The sequence below is a fragment of the Erythrolamprus reginae genome, chromosome 1 (assembly GCF_031021105.1).
Source record: "Erythrolamprus reginae isolate rEryReg1 chromosome 1, rEryReg1.hap1, whole genome shotgun sequence".
NCBI lineage: Eukaryota > Metazoa > Chordata > Lepidosauria > Squamata > Dipsadidae > Erythrolamprus > Erythrolamprus reginae.
The window spans coordinates 326,210,922-326,236,666 of record NC_091950.1 but is presented as its reverse complement, the minus strand read 5'-3'; the positions used below and the strand labels follow the sequence as shown (position 1 = coordinate 326,236,666).

Sequence of the window (25,745 nt, the reverse complement as noted above, 5' to 3'; positions counted from 1 at the left end):
AAAAATCCCTTATTATAAAAACCAAACTTACATACAGACATACCATGCGTAAATTGTAAAGGTCTAGGGGGAAAGAATATCTCAGTTCCCCCATGCCTAACGGCAAAGGTGGGTTTTAAGAAGTTTACGAAAGGCGAGGAGCGTGGGGGCAATTCTAATCTCTGGGGGGAGTTGGTTCCAGAGGGCCGGGGCCGCCACAGTGAAGGGTCTTCCCCTGGGCCCCGCCAAATGACATTGTTTAGTTGACGTGACCCGGAAAAGGTCCACTCTGTGGGACCTAACTGGTCGCTGGGATTCGTGCAGCAGAAGGCAGTCCCTGAGATAATCAGGTCCGGTGCCATGAAGGGCTTTATAGGTCATAACCAACACTTTGAATTGTGACCGGAAACTGATCGGCAACCAATGCAGACTGCGGAGTGTTGGTGTAACATGGGCATATTTGGGGAAGCACTGCTCTCGCAGCTGCATTCTGCACGATCTGAAGTTTCCGAACACTTTTCAAACTTTTATGCCAGTAGCAAGCAGCTCTCTCATAATGGCATACATAGGCTTCAAAAATCCAAACATATCTAGATGGGAGGCCAGAAATTTCCATTCCATTTCCCTTCCATCTTTTCTTTGTTAGGATTTCACTGCAAATCCTAATAGAGGAATATCTTTTTTTTAAATCTACATAGTAATTTTATAGAACGGTTTTGAATTATCACTTTTATACTGATTGGAGCTGTTTTTAAAAACTCATAGGAAGAACTTTTGCTCATAAATTTTAAAAAAATCCTGTATATTGTGATCTTCCTTGACAATATGACCAAGAATTGCTTAGGGTACCTTTAATATTTCTTTGAACAATGGATTCGGTGTGTTCTTTTTGACAGAAGTCTTCCGTTTACCCTGAGGAGATTTATCAGGCAGCAAGTAAGTCTTGACATATCTTTCAATCAAAGATAGAGACAACAATTAAAACTTGTGAAAAGAAGGGAGGAAAGAAATAAAGACATAAAGAGAGTGTGGTTAATTGATGCCTCTGAAGATCAATTGCATGAAGTTACTCTCTCAGTTTCATAAATGCAGTGTTGATATTTTTTTTTTGTACTACTTGAAGAGTAAGGAAGGACTTCATAGGCTGCTTTGTAAAGTGTGGATTTTATGTATGTATGATTTTGTGTGTGTGTCTGTCTGTCTGTCTATTTGTTTGTTTGTTTATTGTACTTCTATGTTGCCCAACTCCCGAAGGACTCTGGGCGGCTTACAACAGGATAAGGATAAAAACTTGGATGTTGGCCAAGTTTTTTTAAAAAATAACTCAAGTCCCAGACACTACTATAACAGGTATTTTTTAAGAACATTTTATTATCTGACCCAAAATTACACTTACTTTGATATTTTAGGATTCAATTCTTTATGTTGTATAAGATCTTTATACAAATCCAATTAAACTTGAAACTTTTAAATTTTTTCTTAAATGAGTACAAATTCAATTTAGTATACTTGTGAACTGAAATTGCCACGTGATGTCTAGTATACATTGATCACTGTGATGGAATTCTTTATTATTATTATTATATCCACTTTTTAAGAGTGAATTAAGTCAATGAAAACAGATTGTAAGGCTAAGCTTGAAACATTAATAAGCATATGTATGAAATCAGTTTTGTACATATAGTATGCAGTGTTCCCTCTAATTTTTTTTGGGGGGGGCGGAAAAGTATAGTGTCTGAGCGTCAGTCCCTTTGAGACTGGGCGGCACAGAAATAATAAATAAATAAATAAACAAACAAACAAATAAAAAACCCACCCTGTTTTGCCTCAGAGAATTTCAAAATAAAATACTGTACTGTGTGTCTATAACAGTGAGCTCATAATAGGGCAACTCTATCAATATCAAAATGCCACTTAAATAGTTAAGCTAATTTCAAACTAGATTTTGATTTTCTTTCTCTCTTCCTTACTCCCATTCTTTTTCTTTCTCTTTTCCTTCCTCTCTTTTTTCTATCTGTTTCTCTCTCTTCCTCTCTTCCTCTCTCTCTCCTTCCCTCTCACTCTTTCCCTCTCAGCTTCTGGGCAGGTTTGGAAAACTCTGAGTTGATGATGATTTTTAAGGGAGCGATTGCTCACTGCTCCGCTTAGAGGGAACTATGATAGTATGTAGGCCTTGGGATTCAGTTAGGAAAAATATAATCATTGTTACCTCTATGTATTTGGCTTCTGCTTTCTAATTTTATTTTGTGTTGTAAGAAGCATTTGCTTTTTGCTTTTTATAATAAGGCTGTTTTCTTATTCCCTCTGTTTTGGTCTTTCTTAATTTTTTCCTGATGACTCATAATTAGTCAGTCTTCTCTAGAATCTGTGTTCTTCAGTCTAATCCAGTGTTTCCCAACCTTGGCAACTTGAAGATATTTGGACTTCAACTCCCAGAATTCCCCAGCAAGCATTCACTGGCTGGGGAATTCTGGGAGTTGAAGTCCAAATATCTTCAAGTTGCCAAGGTTGGGAAACACTAGTCTAGTCAACCCATCCATCAATTCTGAGAAACAAACTTAGTAATTACTTCATGAATTTGAAGAGCATTAAATCAACAAAACAGATACCGTAGTTGTCTTTAGAGTTTAGACAGTACAAATAAATTTTAGACATCAAGAAACCGCCCTACTGGGTTTGAACTTGTAGTTAGGTTTTATATGGTATGATAGGCTGGATGTGTTCAGGCTCCTTCCCTCAATATTACCATCTAGCAACATTTGTCCCAGGAATCACACTTTCTCCCTCTTTGTTCCTGGCCTCTGGAACATTCATTCCCCAGAAATATGGCAGTTCTCCATTGTTTTAACCTTCTTCAGAAGTCTCGAAGAGGTGGGTCTTCCTTCAAACATCGGGGAACGATGAGATTGCAGCCCAGCAAGGCAGAATGCTGATAGTGAAAAAATTGTGACCTGGGAATGAGCACCAGGGATTTTTTACTGTGGTTTGTTTTTCATAATGTTTTGGTGTTTTTAAAGATGCCCAGATTTATAATATCTCTTTGAAATATATATAATAAGTTATATTTTATTATACTTTTGCTACTTGTGAATATGTGCTTCCGAATACTGATTGACTCCTCTGGTGATTGCTTGGACAAGTCCCTACAGTTTTCTAGGCAAAATTTCAGAAGCAGTTTGTCGTTTCCTGGGGCTGAGAGAGATTGACTAGCCCAAAGTCACCCAACTGGCTTTGTGCTTAAGGCAGGACTATGGTCATGGTCACAATGTCCTGATCTCCAGCTTTATGGTTTAACTACTAATCCAAACTGGCTCTTGCTGCTATGAATGAAGTATTGTTATGACTCCTGACTCACCCCCTGTGAATGAAAAATTGGCCCTCCGATCTTAAGCAACACTCACATTTGTTACAACTCACAATCCAGGGGCTGAAAATAAAGAAGCATGATGGAGAATGAGCCTACTCAATGGTATAACAAAGGTGGGAGCGAAACAAGCTTATCAGTGTGTTCTTTCTAAACCAAGGAAAACAAAACATCTGTCAGTTGCAAAGGGCATCAAAGAAGTGACACATTTAGCCATTTTTTTCAACACCACTAATGCAGCTGTTAAGTGGCTGGGATATCCAGAGATACAAGCAGTTCAAATGAGTAGAAATATTATTCTCTACAAGAATTTGGCCAACTCAATCTGTATAGTCTGGAGGACAGAAGGAAAAGGGGGGACATGATCGAAACATTTAAATATGTTAAAGGGTTAAATAAGGTTCAGGAGGGAAGTGTTTTTAATAGGAAAGTGAACACAAGGACAAGGGGACACAATCTGAAGTTAGTTGGGGGAAAGATCAAAAGCAACGTGAGAAAATATTATTTCCCTGAAAGAGTAGTAGATGCTTGGAACATACTTCCAGCAGACGTGGTTGGTAAATCCACAGTAACTGAATTTAAACATGCCTGGGATAAACATATACCCATTGTAAGATAAAATACAGGAAATAGTATAAGGGCAGACTAGATGGACCATGAGGTCTTTTTCTGCCGTCAGTCTTCTATGTTTCTATGTTTCTAACTAACAGTTAAGGGAAATGTGTGGGAGATAAGATAGCTATTCAAGTTGGGCTGAACTTACGTAGAAGGGCATGGATTTGTGACTTATGATGCACTTGACCCCTCCCTCAGGCTCAATCTGGTCATCTCCTACATCTGCTGCTTTATGGGCTGTTCTTCATGGCCATGTTAAAGTGCATTTCATCTATCTTTGAGTTTGCATGAATATTTGCCAGCATGATTGGCATTGTTCTAGGAATTAAACCAAGTTTTCACTTATCTTAGCCATAAATGCCCTAAGTGGACCAGTCCTTAAAGCTTTATTGCAGAACAATTTAATGGCAGAGATTTTCCAGGGGTGGGGGGTTTCCTACACCGATCCAAAATCATCACACTACTAAAAGTGTGGCAGGGGCAGCTTTCAAGAGTGTGGTTGGTGTTTCGAAGAGAGGCATTAACCACCTTTCCAGTTGGTTGCATGAGTAATAGGTCTCCAATACAGAGGGACTTGGAGTATTTCTAAGTGTGGGTCAACTGGTCTTCTGAAAAGACTATGGACAAAGAGAAAAAAAAGAGTGTTCTGTGAAAAATCATCACCTATGCTACTTGCAGATCAGAGCGTCTGGAAACGCTTTTAACAAAAAGTCCAAGTCCTATGTAGGAGACCTCATAGGACTAAAAATATATTGATAAAATTGAACGGGTCCAAAGACGGGCTACAAAAATGGTGGAAGGTCTTAAGCATAAAACTTATCAGGAAAGACTTAATGAACTCAATCTGTATAGTCTGGAAGACAGAAGGAAAAGGGTGGACATGATCGAAACATTTAAATATGTTAAAGGGTTCAATAAGGTTTAGGAGGGAAGTGTTTTTAATAGGAAAGTGAACACAAGAACAAGAGGGCACAATCTGAGGTTAGTTGGAGGAAAGATTACAAGTAATGTGAGAAAATATTATTTTACTGAAAGAGTAGTAGATGCTTGGAACAAACTTCCAGCAGACATGGTTGGCAAATGCACAGTAACTGAATTTAAACATGCCAGGGATAATCCATCCTGTTGTGATTCCGTCTGAGGCCCCTCAGGGAACGGCTGACCCTCTGCCGGCTCTCTGCTCAGAGGGGGAGGATGAGGAACAGGGAACGGCTGACCCTCTGCCGGCTCTCTGCTCAGGGGGGGAGGATGAGGAACAGGAGGGAGAGGAGGAGGAGGTTCAGGCAGACGAGGAGGAGGAATCTCAGCCCGAGGGGCAGCTCTCCCCAGCAAGCAGCCTGGATTCTTTAGATGACCAGGCACAAGGAATAATAGATTTCCGGCAGAGAAGGGCAACCCAACGAAGGGGACAATTAGCCAGGTACTTCAAGCACTGAATGGGCAACAGCTGGGTTTGGGTGTGGTGCTCTCCGGAAAGGCTAAAAAGGCAGACCCACCCTTCCTGGTTTGTGGAGAATTATCTTTGGGAGTCGTGAGACCTGGCTGTGATCTTTGGCGTCTTGGAATTCTGGCTTGTGACTTTGAATACTGAAACCTTGAGGGGAAAAGGTGGGTGTGCCAACAAGAGGTCTGCTGCGAAGGCTCATAGCCTGCCTGTGGGGAAGAACAGGTTTTCCTCTGTGTTTATTTTCAAATTATAAAGTGCTTTTGTTTCTACCAGCGTGTCTGGCTGCTTTTTCCAGTTGGTGCTGAAGTCTGGGGGCACCCAGACAGAACACCATCCTAAGATAAAATACAGGAAATAGTATAAGGGCAGACTAGATGGACCATGAGATCTTTTTCTGCCGTCAATCTTCTATGTTTCTATGTTTGTTTAAAAACTTGATTTAGAGGAAAATAAATGCCAAGTGGAAGAAAGTAAACAAGCCTATTACTAATATTATTAATGATTTTGTTTTTTTAAGTTGCAGAATTCTATACCACCGTATTCATATATATATATGCATAGGTGTTCATTCCTAATAGCAATGTTATAAAAATAATGAAATGAGCATTGTGGCATCACATAGAAGCTCATTGTTATGGTTCTGAGTCAGATCAAAGACCAGCTGCGTCTCTGCTGGCTCCATGCCCGGGGGAGGCTGAGAGTGAAGAGGAGAGTTCTTTGCAGTCAGACTGTGCAGACAGCAATCACGAAAGTGAAGGTGATGCAAGGCCTGGGAGCCCTGGGGAAGGGCTATCTCAAGCAAGTAGCTGTGATTCCCTGGAGTCTCTGGATGATGACGCACAAGCTATCATTAGCATGCGGCAGAGACGCATAGCTCAAAGGAGAAATCAGCTACGTAGATATTATCAGCGTTGAATGAGGAACACCAGGGGGTGGGGGGTGGTCCTCATTAGCAGGGAAGGGTTTATAAGGCATGAGAATCATTCCGGCAGCGTGGAGTGTTATCAAAGTGAAGTTGGTGTTATCTGCCTTTTCTCTCAGCGTTTTTGTTCCTGGCTCGTGGCCCAGCAGTCTTGAAGACCCGTGGGAGGTTTGTGTCTGTTAGCAACAGCCTTATTTGGCATTAAGGGTCCTGTGTTTCTGTATGAACAATTGCCTTCATGTATCTATTTGGAGTTCCACTGTTTTCCTGATCTGTAAGGACATTTTCTGTTGGCTTCTTTTCTCTTTACCATTATAAAACTGTGTTTGGATTCAACCGGTGTGTCTGGCTTATCTTTTTGGGTTGGTCATAGCTTCCGGAGTGACCCAGACAGAACACTCATAAGAGACAAAGTTTGCATCATGATATATATTTCATCACGTGGCTCTCCTCCCACCTCCCTGGGGATTCAATTTTACAAATAATATTGTTTTAGATTTAAAATATATCTTAAAAAAAAAACCTAAATCCAAAGAAACTTACGGATTGCACTTCTTTTTTTCTTCCTTTCCATAGGCCAAATTCTTGCAGGCACTGATGCATACTTCCAAAATGCCAAATTTGAAATTGTACCTAATGGCCAATTCGATTTCACCACACACATCAGTTTTTGCAAAGTCAACAGCCCCACTGCAAACACTGCTAATGCTGGATAAACTATCCTGTATAAGAAAGTGAATTAAGACAATACAAAAGGGTTTTAATCGTTGGCTTTCTAGATTTAATTTAGAATCCTAAAGTCTAGACTGACTAGATGGCATAAAGGGTTAGAACAAGGTTTCTCCATCTTGGCAACTTCCAGATGTGTGGGTGTCGATGTATAGAATTTCCCAGCCAACATGTTGGCTGGTAAATTCTGGGAATTGATGTTTATACATGTTACGATGGCTGCGAAATTCTGGGGATTGAAGACCACACATCTTTTTTTCAACACTTGGGCATCCTCCTCGACCCACAGCTCACATTAGAGAAACATCTTTCAGCTGTGGCGAGGGGGGCGTTTGCCCAGGTTCGCCTGGTGCACCAGTTGCGGCCCTATTTGGACCGGGAGTCACTGCTCACAGTCACTCATGCCCTCATCACCTCGAGGCTCGACTACTGTAACGCTCTCTACATGGGGCTACCTTTGAAAAGTGTTCGGAAACTTCAGATCGTGCAGACTGCAGCTATGAGAGCTATCATGGGCTTTCCTAAATACGCCCATGTCACACCAACACTCCGCAGTCTGCATTGGTTTGCCGATCAGTTTCCGGTCACAATTCAAAGTGTTGGTTATGACCTATAAAGCCCTTCATGGCACCGGACCAGAATATCTCCGGGACCGCCTTCTGCCGCACGAATCCCAGAGACCAGTTAGGTCCCACAGAGTTGGCCTTCTCCGGGTCACGTCAACTAAGCAATGTCATTTGGCAGGACCCAGGGGAAGAGTCTTCTCTGTGGCAGCCCTGACCCTTTGGAACCAACTCCCCCCAGATATCAGAGTTGCCCCCACCCTCCTAGCCTTTCGTAAGCTCCTTAAAACCCACCTCTGTCGTCAGGCATGGGGGAATTAATACTTTCCCTCCCCCTAGGCTTATAAAATTTATGTATGGTATGCTAGTATGTATGATTGGTTTTTAAATTGGGGTTTTAAATTAACTTAAACTTAAATATTAGATTTGTTTACATTGTACTATTATTGCTGTGAGCCGCCCCGAGTCTGCAGAGAGGGGCGGCATACAAATCTGATTAATAAATAAATAAATCTTAAAGTAACCAGGTTGTGATGGAATGTACATCTGCAGAAGCAGTAACCCAGAGCTTTCCTAGATAGAGGCCCAGATCAAGAGACTGCAGTCCCAAGATGGAGGATTGAAGTGGTTAAGGGTAGCCTCACCCTAAAGTTGCTCAAGATATACGACATCTAGTAGGTCAGAAGGACATAGCTTTCATTTGGCAAGATTCTGTTAAATATGTATAAGTAAATAAAGGACTGGATTCGAATGGATCTCACTGTGCCATCTTTGGGCTTGGGCCTAACATCAAGGTTGGAAAACACTGAGTTAGAGGGGGATTTTTTGCATCTCTTTGTCATTTATTATTTGTCCAATCAAATTATAATAAAAGCTTAATATCTGAAGAAGAAAGATAAGATTTCCCACACAACTAATTTTGAAGTAGCATTCTGCTCTGCTGTTCAAAATTTTAAAAAGGCCCATTGTAAAGAGATAAATATTTAAGTTTATATCATTATTTCTGCCCCTGAAACAGATGTTTTCTGAAATTGTACATATTCTTGAGAATTATATGGTACTTTTTTGTGAAGATAGATAAACTGATAAACTGCCAAGTATTAGAAATTTATACATTTTCCATGCATAATAATATAAACAGGACAAAGAGGATCACTACTTACACATTTTCTATCTCCATAGATTAAGGCATCATTTTTAACCGTGGAGGATATGACTTCTTCACTTGATGCTTTTATACAAGCAATTCTACCATCAACTTGTTCTCCATTGAGAGAAGATTTCTTTGTTTAAAAAAGAAGAAGAGGGGCAATAATATATAAATGCTACTTTATAAAATCAACACAAGGGGGGCTTTTAAAATGATGCAGTCATTGATTAAATTTGAATGGCTTAATAATGTGAACCTGTTTGTAATTATAACAATGCATAGCAAAATGGACAGTTTAAAAAAGAGTCCAGCTACTTCCATTCACTGCCATACTTGGCAATGGACTGCATGGACAGTTTGAGCTTAATGGAGACACTGTAGATCTGGAAGCTCCATGTGAATGTGTTTCCCCTTCCCATTGGGGAGGAGAGATAAATAAACTATGATTTCCCAAGTATACACTAATGTGATTACAGGAATTATATATGCTGTAAACCTCCATATGTCAAGCCAGTGCAGAAGTGGGTGATAAATCAATGGCTTGCCACACTATTTGTAGAAGTCCTGATGTTTATGGGAACTTGGGAGGGGTGATTTCATGAGGGAACAGATGTGGCCACAAAGCATTCTTTTGAGAAGTTCAAGGCCATCATATGTCCACCACCTGGGTGGAAGCAGAAGGAGGAGTTACCACACTGGCACAACCTAAGTGGGCAATGTGACAAGTTTATGGATGGGAGGCAAAGCATGTGAACTTTCAATTGGATGGGAAGCTCACATTCAGGTTCCTCAGTGTAGGTGCCAGGATGGCTCCAGAAATAAATTGGAACTTTGAGAAATACATTGACTTGGACTCTGATTTAGATTTGGATGTTACCTGGAACCTTGACACATATTTTGTATAATTTATTGAGTTCATAGAACTTGTTGTGTTTTTTCATCAAATCTGATCGTGATTCAAGTGCAGAATACCCAACATTCCATTAATATATTGCATAGTTAATGTCATTCAACAGTACCGTACCCTAGTTGAAATATCAATAGCTGTATCAGATAGGCTTCTCCTATCCTTCACTGAATCGTTGTCAGGCCCATAATTTGCTGTGAGAAGGTATTTCTCATTGGCCACATCATTCTGTGATTTTGAGATTTCTAGAGGGGGGAAAATCAGAGAATTAAAAAAAGTGAATTCAGTATCTTCATAGTTGTAAGTCTAAAATTTATCATTGTTATAATACTTGCAAGGCTGAGCCGGCAGCATTTGAAGTATACTCTTGTTTGCATTTTATGAAACTAAAACAGCCCTATTAAAATATATCAATTATATAATACTTACTGTGAGGAGGTATTTCTCTCTAATAGATTAGAGCAGTGTTTCCCAACCTTGGCCACTTGAAGATATCTGGACTTGAACTCCCAGAATTCCCCAGCCAGCATTCTGGGAGTTGAAGTCCAAATATCTTCAAGTGGCCAAGGTTGGGAAACACTGGATTAGAGAGCCAGTTTGATGTCGTGGTTAAGGCATCAGGGTAGACGCTGGAGACTGGGAATTCTAGTCTTACCTTAGCTAACAGGATCAGTCATCTTTCCAATTGATCTTGGATTAAGAAATAAAGCTCTTGTAACAGAAAAATTGATATATTTGAACAAACTTTTTTTTGCCAATGGAAAAGTCATAGAATCTTAGTTCTTGTAGGAGCTTAGTGCTTCACAGAAGACATATTGAAAAGGCCTACTTAGAGGTATCCCAGGGTTAATGGGATTATACAAATATAACTTTAATTTGGAAATGTACTTTGGAAATCAGGCCCACAACACAGAGTCTCTACAATTTCCACATAATAATTTTAAAAACTGACATCCAGACAGCTCTTGCTAAGAAGTACAGCCTGTACATAGGTCTAAATTAAAGTAACAGTTTCAATATGTATCTAACTAGGGAAGGGATGCCAATTTTTTTACTACCACACTGTGGGTGTGACTTATGCAGGATGCCCTGCATTTTCTTTCAACATCTTTCATGCAAATTGGGTGCTCTGGGGTGGAGCTCCATTTTTGCTACCCCACTGCATTCCTTCCACCCCCCGTCTGGGCAGCAGCCCACCCCTGTATCTAACATCTATGCCTATCAAAGACTACTTCAGCTTCAACCACAACAACACAAGAGCACACAACAGATTCAAGCTTAATATTAACCGCTCCAAACTTGACTGTAAAAAATATGACTTTAGTAATCGAGTTGTTGAAGTGTGGAACTCATTACCGGACTCCGTAGTATCATCCCCTAACCCCCAACATTTTACCCTTAGACCAGTGTTTTTCAACCAGTGTGCCGTGGCACACTAGTGTGCCGTGAGACATGGTCAGGTTTGCTGTGGGGAAGTTAAACATGGGTCCCCAAACTATGGCCCACATGCCGGATATGGCCTGCGGAGGCCATTTACCCGGACCGCCTCCATCCGAACATAAACATTCCCCTCACAATCCCTCCAGCTATCAGCGACAGGAAGAGGCACAGGGAACGCTCACTGACCAATCACCTTCTAGGTTTCATCCTGACCACTAGCAATGAACCAATAGCAGGCCTCCTCTCATCCACACCCAGGAAGGTCCCTGTTTGGGCTGCCATGCACTTGTCATTGTGTGGCCGTGGCGAGTAATTGAAGCTGCTACTCCTCCCCAAGGTCCCGATTTCTAATCATGGTTTAAAGCTAAAATTTGCTGATCTTCCTTTGGACAGTTTTTGGTTATTTGTTGCCAAGGAGTTCCTGATTCTGGCCAACAAAGATTGCTCCCATTTTCAACCACATATCTATGTGAACTGAGCTTCTCAAGCTTGACTGCGATAATAACTAAAAACATTCCTGCCCTTTTGTGTTCATCGAAACAGGCCCAGGTTTCACACTACGTGAGTATAAATACATTTAGAAACTATATTATTAACTATTTGTATAATATATACAGTGTTAGAATGTCATTTTGTGTCATTTTGGTTAGTGGTGTGCCCCAGGATTTTGTAAATGTAAAAAAGGTGCCGCGGCCCAAAAAAGGTTGAAAATCACTGCCTTAGACTATCCATGGTTGACCTCTCCAGATTCCTAAGAGGTCAGTAAGGGGCGTACATAAGCACACTAAAGTGCCTTCCGTCCTATAGTCTCTCCTATATCTCGTATTTCTTCTCTACTATATCCTCTATAACATTCATTGTGTATTATTGTGTATTGGACTAACTAGATAGATAGATAGATAGATAGATAGATAGATAGATAGATAGATAGATAGATAGATAGATAGATAGATAGATAGATAGATAGATAGATAGATAGATAAAACCCAACCGTACAGGATCAATTTTTATTCTATTATCTATAACATCGTTTCAAGGGAGTAGTATGAATTCAAAGGAATGTCTCCTGGTCAGTTTATTGGAAACGTCTCTCAGACAGTTGTGTATATTGTAGGACTGCAGTTTACATTGGCACGGAATGGAGAACGAGTTACAAGCGGAGAGGCTGACTATACAAAAGCAAGAATATAAAAAACACTTCACAACTTGCTCTTTATTTTCTCTTGTGTGGCTCCACATTTGACTTAACAATAAACTTGATGATAAGCAGGAGGGCAGAAATCCTTGTCTCGATTATTTCTCAAATAACCATAGGTGCAAATTATATGTGAATTTTTATTGCATAAGATGTCTCAAGGATATCATCCCCATGGAGATATTTATTATTTAGTATTTGGATTTATATGCTGCACCACTCCGGGAGGACTCTGGGTGGATAGATAAGATTGGCACCTACTTTGATCCTATTTTGCAAGGCTTGGGTTTTGCCAACAGGTCTGGGATGGCCAGAGTGGGACGGAGCCCATCAAATGATTCATTTCATTGCTGTCGCCAGGATGTGAGGATGGGATTGTTGGTTTCCATTCTTGGTTTTATTGGGTTTGCATTGTGGTAAGCCACCCAGAATCACTGAGAGTGAGTTGGGCAGCCAAATACATTTTAAATGGATCAATGTTGCAACAGAGGAAAATCTAAGAATATATTGACCATTTTGATTGATATTGTCACAAAGGACCGAAATTAGAAGTGACTGTAACTTGTATTATCTTGGTAAGAGTATACAGAACTCTTTCAAATGATGTAAGAATAATTCTTCATGATGGGTAAATTTAATAATAATTAATAATAATAATAATAATAATAATAATAATAATAATTTATTAGATTTGTATGCCGAGGACTCTTTAATATCTCATGTTCTGCAGGCATATTTTTAGAGCATGGTAAATAATACAGTCCCACAAGCTGTAACTACAATCAGAAGTGGCATAACTAAGAAATCTCATTTAACCTCACTAGAACTTACTAATATAGGTTATTAATGAATGATGAAATATTGATGTTCTCTCCTAAGAAGCTGGGAAGTTTTCACTCCAGTCCAACCACGAACTGAAGCAAATAAAATCTGATTGGCTCCTGATTTAAAGGGATCCTTATTTAAACCACTGCCTATAGCAGAACTTGCTGGTGTTTGCTTGCAATGACCAATAAACCATCTCCTGCCTCTTCAGTAGAAGAACTTAACACTTCAATCTAGCGTCATGACCACGTTAGATTCTGCCTCAGAAGGGAATTGTCAGATGAGAAGTTATTATTTTCCTGATGAATGGTATTGGGAATGAGAGGCAGGAAAGCTACCATTCCTTGTAAACTACAATACTTGAAGAAGTTCAAATCCGGATTCTAAGTCAGATGCACACTTGATACTTGTTGGGAATCTCTTTAACTCCCCCAAAGTCAAAAAATAGATCGTAAAATACAGTACTATTCTTCAAGCTATCAGATGACTAGACCTACCCTTTTAATACAACATCTTATTTCAGAATAGTAAAGACTCTTACTTTTGATATGTGTGGTAAAAGTCAGAAAAATGTTTTCCATAGACTTGTGGAAACCTGGATTTAATTCCTGAAAGACAAAAAGAGAAGAAGAAATAAATAAAACGGAGCTACCTTCTCAAGGTTTCCTGGATATCCTCTTTCCCACCTTTTAAATATTTTGGCCAACTCAAGGTGGCAAATTTACTTAATACTTTTTCTTCCTCCTATTTTTCATACAATAATGTGAGGTAAATTGGTTTAAAGACAGCAACTGGACCAAATTCACCCAGCCAGCTTTCATGCCAAAAATCAAATGCTGTCCAGTCCTTTGGAATTTAAAATATCACCGTATTTACCATAGTAATTTTATAAATCAGCCAACATCCCAGTCTGGGTTGTAAAGAAACAAATACATAAGTGCACTGATGTGCCTATCGTCCCCTGTCCAATTGTCTTTCCTTATCCCTTTTATCTTATATATCCTCCCCTTTATATATATTCTCTTCCTATCTACTTCTCTTCTTCTTTACTTCCTATCTTTATATTACTTAATGTCTATTCTCTTTCATTTGTACTGTATACTGGACAAAGAATAAATTAAAAATAATAATAATAACCACTACATTTTTGTCACTTTGCTGCCATCTAATGACCATCGGGATTTTTGCAACTCAGATCTAGTAACTGCTTATAATTATTTTATATTTCATTTTTGAAAATATTTAAATAGGAAATATGATTCAATCTAAGAGTTCTAAAGCAATAAATTATGTCACAGTACATAGTACACAATATCGGCTTTCTAGTTTTTTTTACTTCAATCACATTCTTACTTTCCTTGAAAAATTAATCGCTATTCTCTTCATTAAAAATGTTAACTCATTAAACCCATTTAATTCAAATGCCACTTTCAAAATAAGGGACTTGTTTTTATTTGTCATGCAAGGCTTAAAACAGGAATCAAAGCTCTCCAATTACAACAAAAGGCAAAAATTTCCTTAAAACAAATAATAAGTAATCAATCATGATAAATGGCATGACTCAGAGTTAGTTCCTGGCAATTTCAAATATTGCTCCCTGCAGTATTGGGGTGGGTAGGATGGAAACTGGCTGCAAAGTATGTATCGTTAACTAATCTTGGGAAACTGAAGAGAAGCAATGCAGACAAAATAACTTTGCCATCCTCATTTAACTAAATTAAAGTTATCATGAAGACGAGACAGATGAATAAACCATGAATATTTCTATTTTGCAATAGGAGAGACGATACTGTAATATCCCAGAGTGTGGCAGAGTAAACTCAGACTAAACAAAAGGCAACCAAAATTAATTCATTTCCAAATTACGGAAGAAATTGCTACAGAAAATGACTACAGCGTAGTTATTGTTCCAGACAAGGAGCAGCGTAAACAAATGTCTACAGTACTGAAATGAAATGAAGGGTGACCCGAACACCAAATAGGAACGCACTAATGGACAAGGAAATAGTTTCTCTATTGCAGCTGTATTCAGTGTTGTCTCGGTCGTACCATTTCAGGTGTATTCCAAGTGATAGTGGACCTCTATCTGCTGCTGCAGCCTTCTCCTCAGTTACATACATTCATTTCCTTTACCTGACAATGATTATCATCGAAAGAAAGGCATGGCAGAAAAATGAACAGCAAGATGAGAGGGGGGCATTCCTATTTATTCCTGTTCTTTAAGTCTAGTCCAGTGATGGCAAACCAATGGCACGGGTGGCACAGGTGACACGCGGAGCCATATCTGCTGGCACGTGAGCCATTGCCCTAGCTCAGCTCCACCATGCATGTGTTTTTGGCTCACACAGAGATTTAGATTTAGATTTAGATTTAGATTGATTAGATTTGTATGCCGCCCCTCTCCGAAGACTCGGGGCGGCTCACAATAACAATAATACAATACATAAAATACAAATCCAACAGAGTTAAAAAACGAGATTTAAAACCCATAGATATTAAAAGCAATCATTACTGCACAATCACACCATTCTCATATATTACAGTCAGGGGAAAAAGGTGGGGGGGGGAGAGATAGTTATTCCCCCCATGCCTAGCGACATAGATAGGTCTTCAACATCTTGCGGAAGGTGGGAAGGGTAGGGGCAATTCGAATCTCCGGGGGGAGTTGATTCCAGAGGGCTGGGACCGCCACAGAGAAGGCACTTCCCCTGGGTCCCACCAAACAGCATTGTTACTCGACAGGACCCGAAAAAGGCCAACTATGTGGGACCTCATTGGCCACTGGGATTCGTGCGGCAGAAGGTGGTCCCAGAGGTATTCTGGTCCGATGCCATGTAGGGCTTTATAGGTCATTACCAACACTTTGAATTGTGACTGGAAACTGATCGGCAACCAGTGCAGGCCATGGAGTGTTGGTGAAACGTGGGCAGATTTTGGAAGTCCCATGATAGCTCTCGCGGCCTGCCCTGGGAGGGCATTTTTGGCTTCCAGAGAGCCTCCTGGGGGATGAAAGAGGGCATTTTTACCCTTCCCGGCTCCAGAGAAGCCTTTGGAACCTGGGGAGGGCGAAACACAAGCCTGCTGAGCCCACCAGAAGTTGGGAAAGAGGCTGTTTCCAGGCCTCCAGAAGGCCTCTGGAGGGGTGGGGGGAACTGTTTTTGCCCTCCCCAGGCATTGAATTATGGGTGTGGACACTCGCCCTACATGATACGTGATAGCATACACGCACGCACACTCTTTCGGCACCCAAGGAAAAAAAAGGTTTGCCATCACTGGTCTAGTCTCTTCCCTATTTCATATTTAATAGTTAATACATGGATGGTTATACAAATTAATAGCTAAGTCTGCTACTTTAGGCTGAAAAGAAAACATGCAAAGAGATCAGTTTCTAAAGACTACCAGACAGAAAGGCGTATAAGATAAAAGAAACACATTAAGCATAAAATCAATAATAGCTGAAAGGTTTGTGAGTAAGTAGGTGATTGGTCAAATAGAAAAGCAGAATGATACATTACCAATGTACTCGTTCTATTGGCGGATGCAGCAAAAGGTGGAGGAGTTGGAGGAATCACCGATACCTTGCTAAGAGTTTTAAAGAAAAAAAAAGAACATCAAACAAAGCAATTGGCAACTATATCTGCTACATTTCCAGAATTGACTCCTTCACATTTCATTATTTATCTCCAATTTTAGAATTCAGGAATTTCTAATGTATGCCTGGCTTCTGAAGTTAGTTGTTAATGTTAATAGTACAAAATATCATACATGCGCAATGAAGAGAAAGCAGTATATTTGATACAAGTAGTCCTCAATTTATGACCACAATGAAGCCCCACATTTCCATTGTTAAGCAAAGCAGTTGTTAAGTGAGTTTTATCCCACTTTACAACCTTTTTTGCCACAATTGTTAAGTGAATCACTGAATAAAATAAAATAAAACAGAATAAAATAATAATAAAAAGTTACATAAAATACAATATAGCAACAGTCCATTTAGTGGCTGTTCAAATTGCATTTTAAAAAACCTGCCGTTTAGTTAAAATGCGCTTTAAAAAGTCACTTGTGACCCAGTTCCAAACACAATCACCATTACAGCATTCCTGTGGTCACATGATCAAAATTCGGCCTGGTTTATGTTTACGATAGTTGTAGTGTTCCTGGGTCATGTGATCCCCTTTTATTACCTTCGGACAAGCAAAGTTAGTGAGGAAACCAGATTCACCTAACAACCGTGCTACTAATTTAACAACTGCAGTGATTCACTTAACAATTGTGGCAAAAAAAAGGTTGTAAAATGGGATAAAACTCACTTAACAACTGCTTTGCTTAACAATGGAAATGTGGGGCTTCATTGTGATCATAAATTGAGGACTACTTGTACCAAATATACTGGCTTTCTCTTTGTTGTGCATGTATGGTATTTTGTACTATTAATATTAACAACTAACTTCAGAAACCAAGCATCAAGCTATGAAATACATTAAAATCTCCATCTGAACTTAAAAGACTGCAAAGGATCATGAAGACCTTCTTATGAAGAACTAAGAAAATGAAATAAAGATAAAACTTAGGAGATAAATCTTCTCAGCCTACAGTAACTTCCAAGTTTAAACAAAGAGCAAGAACTACTTCTTGATATGAGAATTAAGCTAAGATTGACCTAAGATTTATAGGAACATGAAACCTCAGTTTGGAATAGGTTCATCTGTCCATCTGTCCAAATGTTTATCTACTCATGGGTGGATAAACATGTCTTCTCACAGTTTTCCCAATGTCATTAGCAAAAAATCCTATTATCATGTTGGGTTTTTCGGTGAACATCAGTTTTTTTTAAATGCTGATGTTCACCCAACTTGATCCTCTTAAAGTCAACATGAAGAATGGAAGTCGTAACACTTCCTTGTCCACACTTCCTTACGGACATAACAAAATGTTAGTGACATCTAAGGGCATCTATAACCTATTAGATTTCACTATTTTTACCCTAATATTTGCCACTGAATGTAAACCATTTATTCAAATATCTAATAAGATATTTTGTTTTTCATCCAAGAAGCTTCTTCAACTCAGAGCCACTTGAAAAAGCACCTTTGGGACACGGGATTAGGGCATTTGTCACTTAGATCACATCTGTGATTGAAACATTAGGACAACTGCATGAAATGCCACAGAAATCTCATTTAAAAAGTGCTTGTTTTATGTGTGTAAAATGTGACATTACATTTAAATTGTAACATTTGCATTTCAATTCTTATTAAAACGATTCTTGAATAACACTAGGAAAGGATATCAGGATTGAAACTATATATTTGATTGAATAGTTTACTGAAAGTCAACTCCCCCATTTCCCTTCAACATTCAAGAGGTAATAATATTTGGGATCTGCCAGTCACATTCCGGTTAGTCTTGGTATTTATTTTTAAGCTTTAAGCTTTTTAACCTTTAACTTTTTTAGTGGAACCGAGAGAAAACTTTACAACTTAATCCCTTTTACCAACTTTGCAAGAACAGCTTACAGTATCAGGGTCAAGGGCCACAGTGTTAAAGAGACATCCCTTTATCCCTGCCCTATGCTACCCTCAATATTCTTGGAGTTGTGGCTATAGCAAAAGTCATAACTACAAAGCAACACCGAGTACTTGACTAGACTGCAAGGCTGAGATAAAAGGCTGTGTTTTTGATGGCTTGCAAGGTAACACAAGGAAAACTGAAGTAATTTCCCCAAGTAAATATTTGCACGTGGAGATTTCATGAATCAGTTTGCCGAAGACGTCTTTTGTTTTAAGCCATTCTAAAGTTGGACTTAGACATTCCAAGAATTGCAAGTCTTATATATCTGAATGAGGCCAAGTTGTGAAATGCTGCTAGGGCTGAAGTTGCACAAGTTTTGTATCTAAAAAGTGTCCATGGCAACGAAATGTGTACTCTATCTACACTCACTACCAGTAAAAGCTTCAAGAGGCTTCTTGCATGGGATAATACGCACTTAGTACTGCATCAAACGTCTGTAGGACACGTCAACCTTCTTGTCCTTACCTTAATTTCTGATAAGATTTCAAGAGTTTTGCACCAGCAGTTTCATATCTACCTATCAAGAAACAAAAGAACCCAAGGTCATTGATAGCAATAAACCTGTTCTTGCATGCCAGTGGTTTTTTTAATCAGATGTAGCCATTTTTATCAACTGTTTTTACTACTTGACATTGCCAATATGAAAATGTTTGTGGTTCCTGTTTTTATTCAATCCCCCATGTTATAATAAACTATGGAGACCTCAACTACAGCAAAAGAAGAAGAAGAAGAAGAAGAAGAAGAAGAAGAAGAAGAAGAAGAAGAAGAAGAAGAAGAAGAAGAAGAAGAAGAAGAAGAAATAAACACCAATAAGGCAAGACCACAAAATGAAAAGAAGCAACTTTCCTATGTAATACCATTTAAATGTCGCACAACTTTTCCGTACAAATAGTCCTGGAAAAATCTCACTGATTATAAAACTATAGAGAGGCAGCCAACTAAAACACAATCAACCCATGTGATTCAATCCATCACATGTTGCAAATGATGAATGGTGTGCAGCAATAAAAGCATTGATTATTAAGAATTACATTTGGAATGTGTTCTTATAGCTGTCCACAAAGAAAATCATTCTGTATTAGGTAAATCATTAACAATATTTGGCAATTCTTTGGCATAATCAAGTAAGCGGACAATAAAAATTATTTTCTCACACTGGCCAATCACTTGATCTTTCATGTCAAGTGTGCCAATAAAACAGGGAAGTGTGTATATGATATTCAGAAGTCTTCTGGCAGTAGATCTGCTACTCCAGATTCGTTAATGTATACAGAGAGCGTTTCTATATAAATCATCCTAGCCTATAATACTAAGGTTACCTAATTATTATTATTATTATTATTATTATTATTATTATTACTATTATTATTATTATTTATTAGATTTGTATGCCGCCCCTCTCCGCAGACTCGGGGCGGCTCACAACAGTGACAAAAAACAATATATATTGACAAATCGAATAATTAAAATCTAATATAACAATGATACATTTAAAAATCTAAAAGCAAGGAACCCCAATATAAAAAACATACATACAGTCATATCATGCACTAGAACTACATAGGCAGGGGGAGATCAGTTCCCCCACGCTTGACGACAGAGGTGGGTTTTAAGGAGTTTACGAAAGACAAGGAGGGTGGGGGCAATTCTAATCTCCGGGGGGAGTTGGTTCCAGAGGGCCAGGGCCGCCACAGAGAAGGCTCTTCCCCTGGATCCCACCAAGCGACATTGTTTTGTTGACGGGACCCGGAGAAGGCCCACTCTGTGGGACCTAACTGGTCGCTGGGATTCTTGCAGCAGAAGGCGGTCTTGTAGATACCCTGGTCCGGTGCCATGAAGGGCTCTATAGGTGATGACCAACACTTTGAATTGTGACCGGAAACTGATCGGCAACCAATGCAGACTGTGGAGTCTTGGTGTTACATGGGCATTTTTGGGAAAGCCCATGATTTCTCTCGCAGCTGCATTCTGCACGATCTGAAGTTTCCGAACACTTTTCAAAGGTAGCCCCATGTAGAGAGCATTACAGTAGTCGAGCCTCGAGGTGATGAGGGCATGAGTGACTGTGAGCAGTGACTCCCAGTACAAATAGGGCCGCAACTGGTGCACCAGGCGAACCTGGGCAAACGCCCCCCTCGCCACAGCTGAAAGATGTTTCTCTAATGTGAGCTGTGGATCGAGGAGGACGCCTGCGGACCCTCTCCAAGGGGATCAATAATTCCCCCCCAGGGTGATGGACGGGTAATAAAATGCAGCAACTGGACACTGAAGAATGAAGGGAGAAAAACTTAAGTTTTGACCTTCCTAAGAAAAATAGCTACTGGCAGAAAAGATTCCACCACAACTGCAAGCTTTAATCAGTTTGATCAGTAATTAAATTAACAGAAATGCCTTCTTCAAATTTACTTCACAAACTAAACAGCCCTCAAATCCAGAGTCTTAGCTTTAAATAATGAAATGATCCTATTCACACACCTACAAAGTTGAGGGAAAGATTTTTGTGAAGGGAAGTAGAATGAACATTTCAAAGGCTAAATGCAGGTGTGTTTTTTTTAAAAAAACTACTACTTACAAATATATTAATTATTGAACATGCCAGATTGCAAATAAAGATTATGTTGATGATTACTTATCTTCTGAAAAACGCTGCCCTGATAATTTAGGGTAGATTCAAGCTTTATCCCAAAGCCTAAGAATTGTCCAAATATCACAGTAATATATGTATGTGGTTTTTGTTTTTTCATAAATAAGGTCAAATAAGTACAATTTTTTCAGTAGTTTTTACAATTGCATTATTATAATTCCTAATGTTCCAATAATTATGAGGGGAAATATTGCGGATTTAGTCCATAGTCTCTGTAATTCAATTGTTTAGTCCAAATATTTTACAATCTTTTCCAGTTTTAGATTTAGATTTAGATTTAATTGGATTTGTATGCCACCCCTCTCCGAGGACTCTGTTCCTGTCACATTTATAGTATGCTCTAGATTTCTGTTCATCTGAAATTGGAAATCCAAAAATATGTTTAAGTAGGTATTGTGAAGCATGATGTGCATAAAATCTACTCTCCTTCTATCATCATTATCATCATAGCTCTGATGACTTACTGTACTTAAGAAGCAATAAAGAGTATTTTATTTATATTATTTTTATATAGCTTATTCAATTAATAAGAGTTCTAGTTATGATAGATTGGTAGAGAACATGGCCAACTAGTATGAAGGTGTTAGATTAAATGCCAGATAACCAATTATTTGAAAAGTTGGAACAGTCAATAATTAATTTAATGAAGCATTAATTTGGTATTCATAAAATAATTTCATAATTTCATTTTGGGTTTTGGAAGACAAGAGGTTGCCATTAGAAGATTAATGGGCCATTTTCAACCATTGGACTTTGGATTTTGGAATGTTCCTGACTGGGCCATGAATACCTAGAGCTTCCATCCATTTGTTGAACTGGTTCTTTTATTAAAGCTTTTTCTTTTTACTTCTGCTCTTACCAAATGTCCATGTTTATTTATTATTTATTTATTGGATTTATATGATGCCCCTCTCTGAGGACTCGAGGCGAGTTGCTGTTGGGGTTAGCATTAGTTGCTGGACTAAATTTATTTTCTTATATTTGTCATGGTTACTCATGGTTAGTCATGTTTCATATTTCAGTTGAAATGCAGCCTGGAAATTTCTTCTAAAAAGATTGTTTTGCTTATTTATTTACCCCTGTTAGATAGGTATCTTGTTTTTCAAATAATGTTTTTGCATTATGTGAAAAATACTACACTAATGCCACAAATCTTTACAACAGATAAAATACATTTGTTTGAAGTTTTAAAATTAATTTATTACTAAGCAATACATGAAAGTGTAGGTGATTAGTTTTCTATGAAAAGATGGAATTGATCTATAGTCCTACTTTCTACAGTTCCTTATTGTTAACACTGTGCCAAATATATCAAGAGTTTATTGGCTTTGTATAATTATAAATACTGTAAACTGAACCCAAGGGGAATTAACAGATAATAATTATTGCTATTATGATTAATAGTCATATTACTATTATATTACTAGTCTGTTAAATTATTTTGGCTTCAAGTGAGTTATAATTAAGGTTTACCTCTTTATACACCTACAGCCTACCCTATTGAAATCAGCTGATTTCAATGGGGCATAAGCACAATCATGGGTAGTAGGTTATTTCTGGACCATTTTTTACATTTATTCAGTTTCTAGTTATTGTTCCAAATTTTAAGGTTTTTTTTATCAAGAGATATTATTTCCCATTCATTTTTTTTTCATTTTTCAAGACTGAGAAATCAATTTGCAAAAACAATCTTCAAACTATTTGAGTTTATTTGAATTCTAATTCTGGATGACATACCAGGCTAGATAAATAGAATCCAACATTTACAACTGAATTTTCCTTTCCTGTCCATCCCATCCCATTGTGCTTCCATCCCAATCTACTGCAGGACATCCCATAATTATGAAGCAGATTTTGAAAGCACAAATGTAAGGAAGAAAACTTCTTTGTCCATTCTGCTAATGTGACATTGCTATAGCTGGACTGTAAAAATGCAAACAAGTGGTCATAAAATAAAGAGTAAAGAGTTCTACATTTCATGTATATTGTAGATGTGGTAGTTCTATGCTAAGGGAAGTCTTTTCTCTAGCAGGACAAGTTAATATTATGCTGCATTTTAGAACTGGATTAGTATGAACTCTTAGTAATTTAGCAGGTTTTTTCCTAAATTGTACCATCATAATGATTATATTATATTGAATTGCATTTAAAACTGAATAATTTCTTTGGCATTATGATGAAGTGCCAAAAGAGGGCACTGTTTGAATTTATAAAATAACATCTCATTTGTAAATTCAATAATCAATAATTTGCACTGAAAACTGCTAGACGTCCAGTACTTTTCTAGGAAAACAAAGGATTATATGAGTTACTTTGCATATTTAGAAAGTTATTTGTCCTTATCAAAGAACAAATCATTGTTCTTGATTGCCAAATTTCTCCATTCAAAAATTCAGCTTTCCCCATTTTAAACTGTCAATCTAGGAAATGTTATCTTCCCCAAGTTGATTCCCTTTTAAGTTTATAGAATTTGATATTGCATAATTTCTAGTCAGTTGACCTGGAGGTGTCTTCTACATCTTGAGGTGGGAAAAAGATTGATATAAAAAAAATCTAGCTGAAAAAAACCAATTTTAACAGACAATATTTCACAGACAAATAACTAGATTTTTCTGGGGGTTTTCCCATTATATCCTACCCCAACCCAAAGCCTAGCAAGAACTGTTGAAGAGAAAGAAGAAGCAATCTGATGGATCTAATAATCAAGGTGGGACAATGGCATCAGGAGAGTAACATTATGTCAAAATACGACGAGTTGGTGCCTTTACAAATAAAAATAAAAATGATTTCTCTTGGTGGTTATACTTTTAAGTATATACCTAGATTTAGATTTTTTATATATCTTGTTCAGTGATGGGCTACCAAAATTTTTACTACCACACTGTGGGCATGGTTTATGCATTTTGTTTCAAAATCTTTCAGTGCAAATTGGGTGCTCTTGGGTGGAGTCCAAATTTTGTTACCGGTACTACGTACCCGATTGTACCCATAGGAGCCCATCACTGATCTTGTTCCTACTAACATTGTTGAATATATACATTTGAAATGTAATTAAAATTAACTTATATATTATTATTATTATTATTATTATTATTATTATTATTATTAACAATACAACGCAGCAAACGAGATCACTATACTGGATTTCGTATTTCATCGCCAATCGGGTGCTTCCCAAGCACCTAAGACTGTGTGATGTAGCGGCGAATTATGTATGCCGATCCCAGTAAAGCAATTGCAATTGACAGATGGAAATTTTGTCAATTCCAATGGTTTTCAAATGTCTGCTGAGATCTTTTGGCACTGCACCCAACGTGCCAAGGACCACTGGGACCACTTTCACTGGCTTATGCCAGGGTCGTTGCAGCTCAATTTTCAGACCTTTATATTTCACAAATTTCTCTAGCTGCTTCTCCTCAATTCTGCTGTCTCCTGGGATTGCAATGTTGATGCTCTATACTTTCTTTTTCTCCACAATCATGATGTCTGGTGTACGTTGTTGTTGTTGTCGGTGGTATTGGTGTCTACTGTACGTTGTTGTTGTTGTTATAAAAATAATTGTAATATTAATTCTTTTTCATAATTTCCTCTTTTCTTTTCCCCATCTTATGTTTAAATTGCATTTCCTTTCTTCTCTTTTCTATTATTTTTAAAAATATACTAAAAACATCCACAACAACCCTCCTTCATCTTCTGGATCTCAACAGCAACAGTGCCTTTGAACAAATGTCCCTTTTTTGCAACTAGAACAAAATTCAATTTGACCTCTATCTTCCAGTGTTTTTTGGAAGAGAAATGCTCTGGAATTAATTGGGTAGATGGAGAAAAGATTAGGAAGCCAAGTAAGCAATGACAGTTGGTATGTAGGCAGTTGTGGCAAGAGCATGCATAGAAATTTCCACTTAAGAAAATTCTCATGATAGTTTTTTTTTAAAGGAAGGTGTATATAGAGTGCTGGTGAGACCACATTGGAATACTGTGTTCAGTTCGGGAGACCTCACCTACAAAAAGATATTGACAAAATTGAACGGGTCCAAAGACGGGCTACAAGAATGGTGGAAGGTCTTAAGCATAAAACGTATCAGGAAAGACTTCATGAACTCAATCTGTATAGTCTGGAGGACAGAAGGAAAAGGGGGGACATGATTGAAACATTTAAATATGTCAAAGGGTCAAATAAGGTTCAGGAGGGAAGTGTTTTTAATAGGAAAGTGAACACAAGAACAAGGGGACACAATCTGAAGTTAGTTGGGGGAAAGATCAAAAGCAACATGAGAAAATATTATTTTACTGAAAGAGTAGTAGATCCTTGGAACAAACTTCCAGCAGACCTGGTTGGTAAATCCACAGTAACTGAATTTAAACATGCCTGGGATAAACATAGATCCATCCTA

The 25,745-nt window shown here is 38.3% G+C and overlaps 1 protein-coding gene across 1 annotated transcript in view; it reads right to left on the bottom strand.

Moving 5' to 3' along the window:
* Positions 1–25,745, bottom strand: part of SYTL3 (synaptotagmin like 3) — a 37,807-nt gene that overhangs the window by 1,024 nt on the left and 11,038 nt on the right. Inside the window, 7 exon segments of the mRNA XM_070733785.1 lie at positions 829–931; positions 6,871–7,049; positions 8,783–8,902; positions 9,794–9,921; positions 13,678–13,744; positions 16,652–16,718; positions 19,173–19,224. Coding sequence (XP_070589886.1) covers positions 829–931; positions 6,871–7,049; positions 8,783–8,902; positions 9,794–9,921; positions 13,678–13,744; positions 16,652–16,718; positions 19,173–19,224 — 716 coding nt within the window.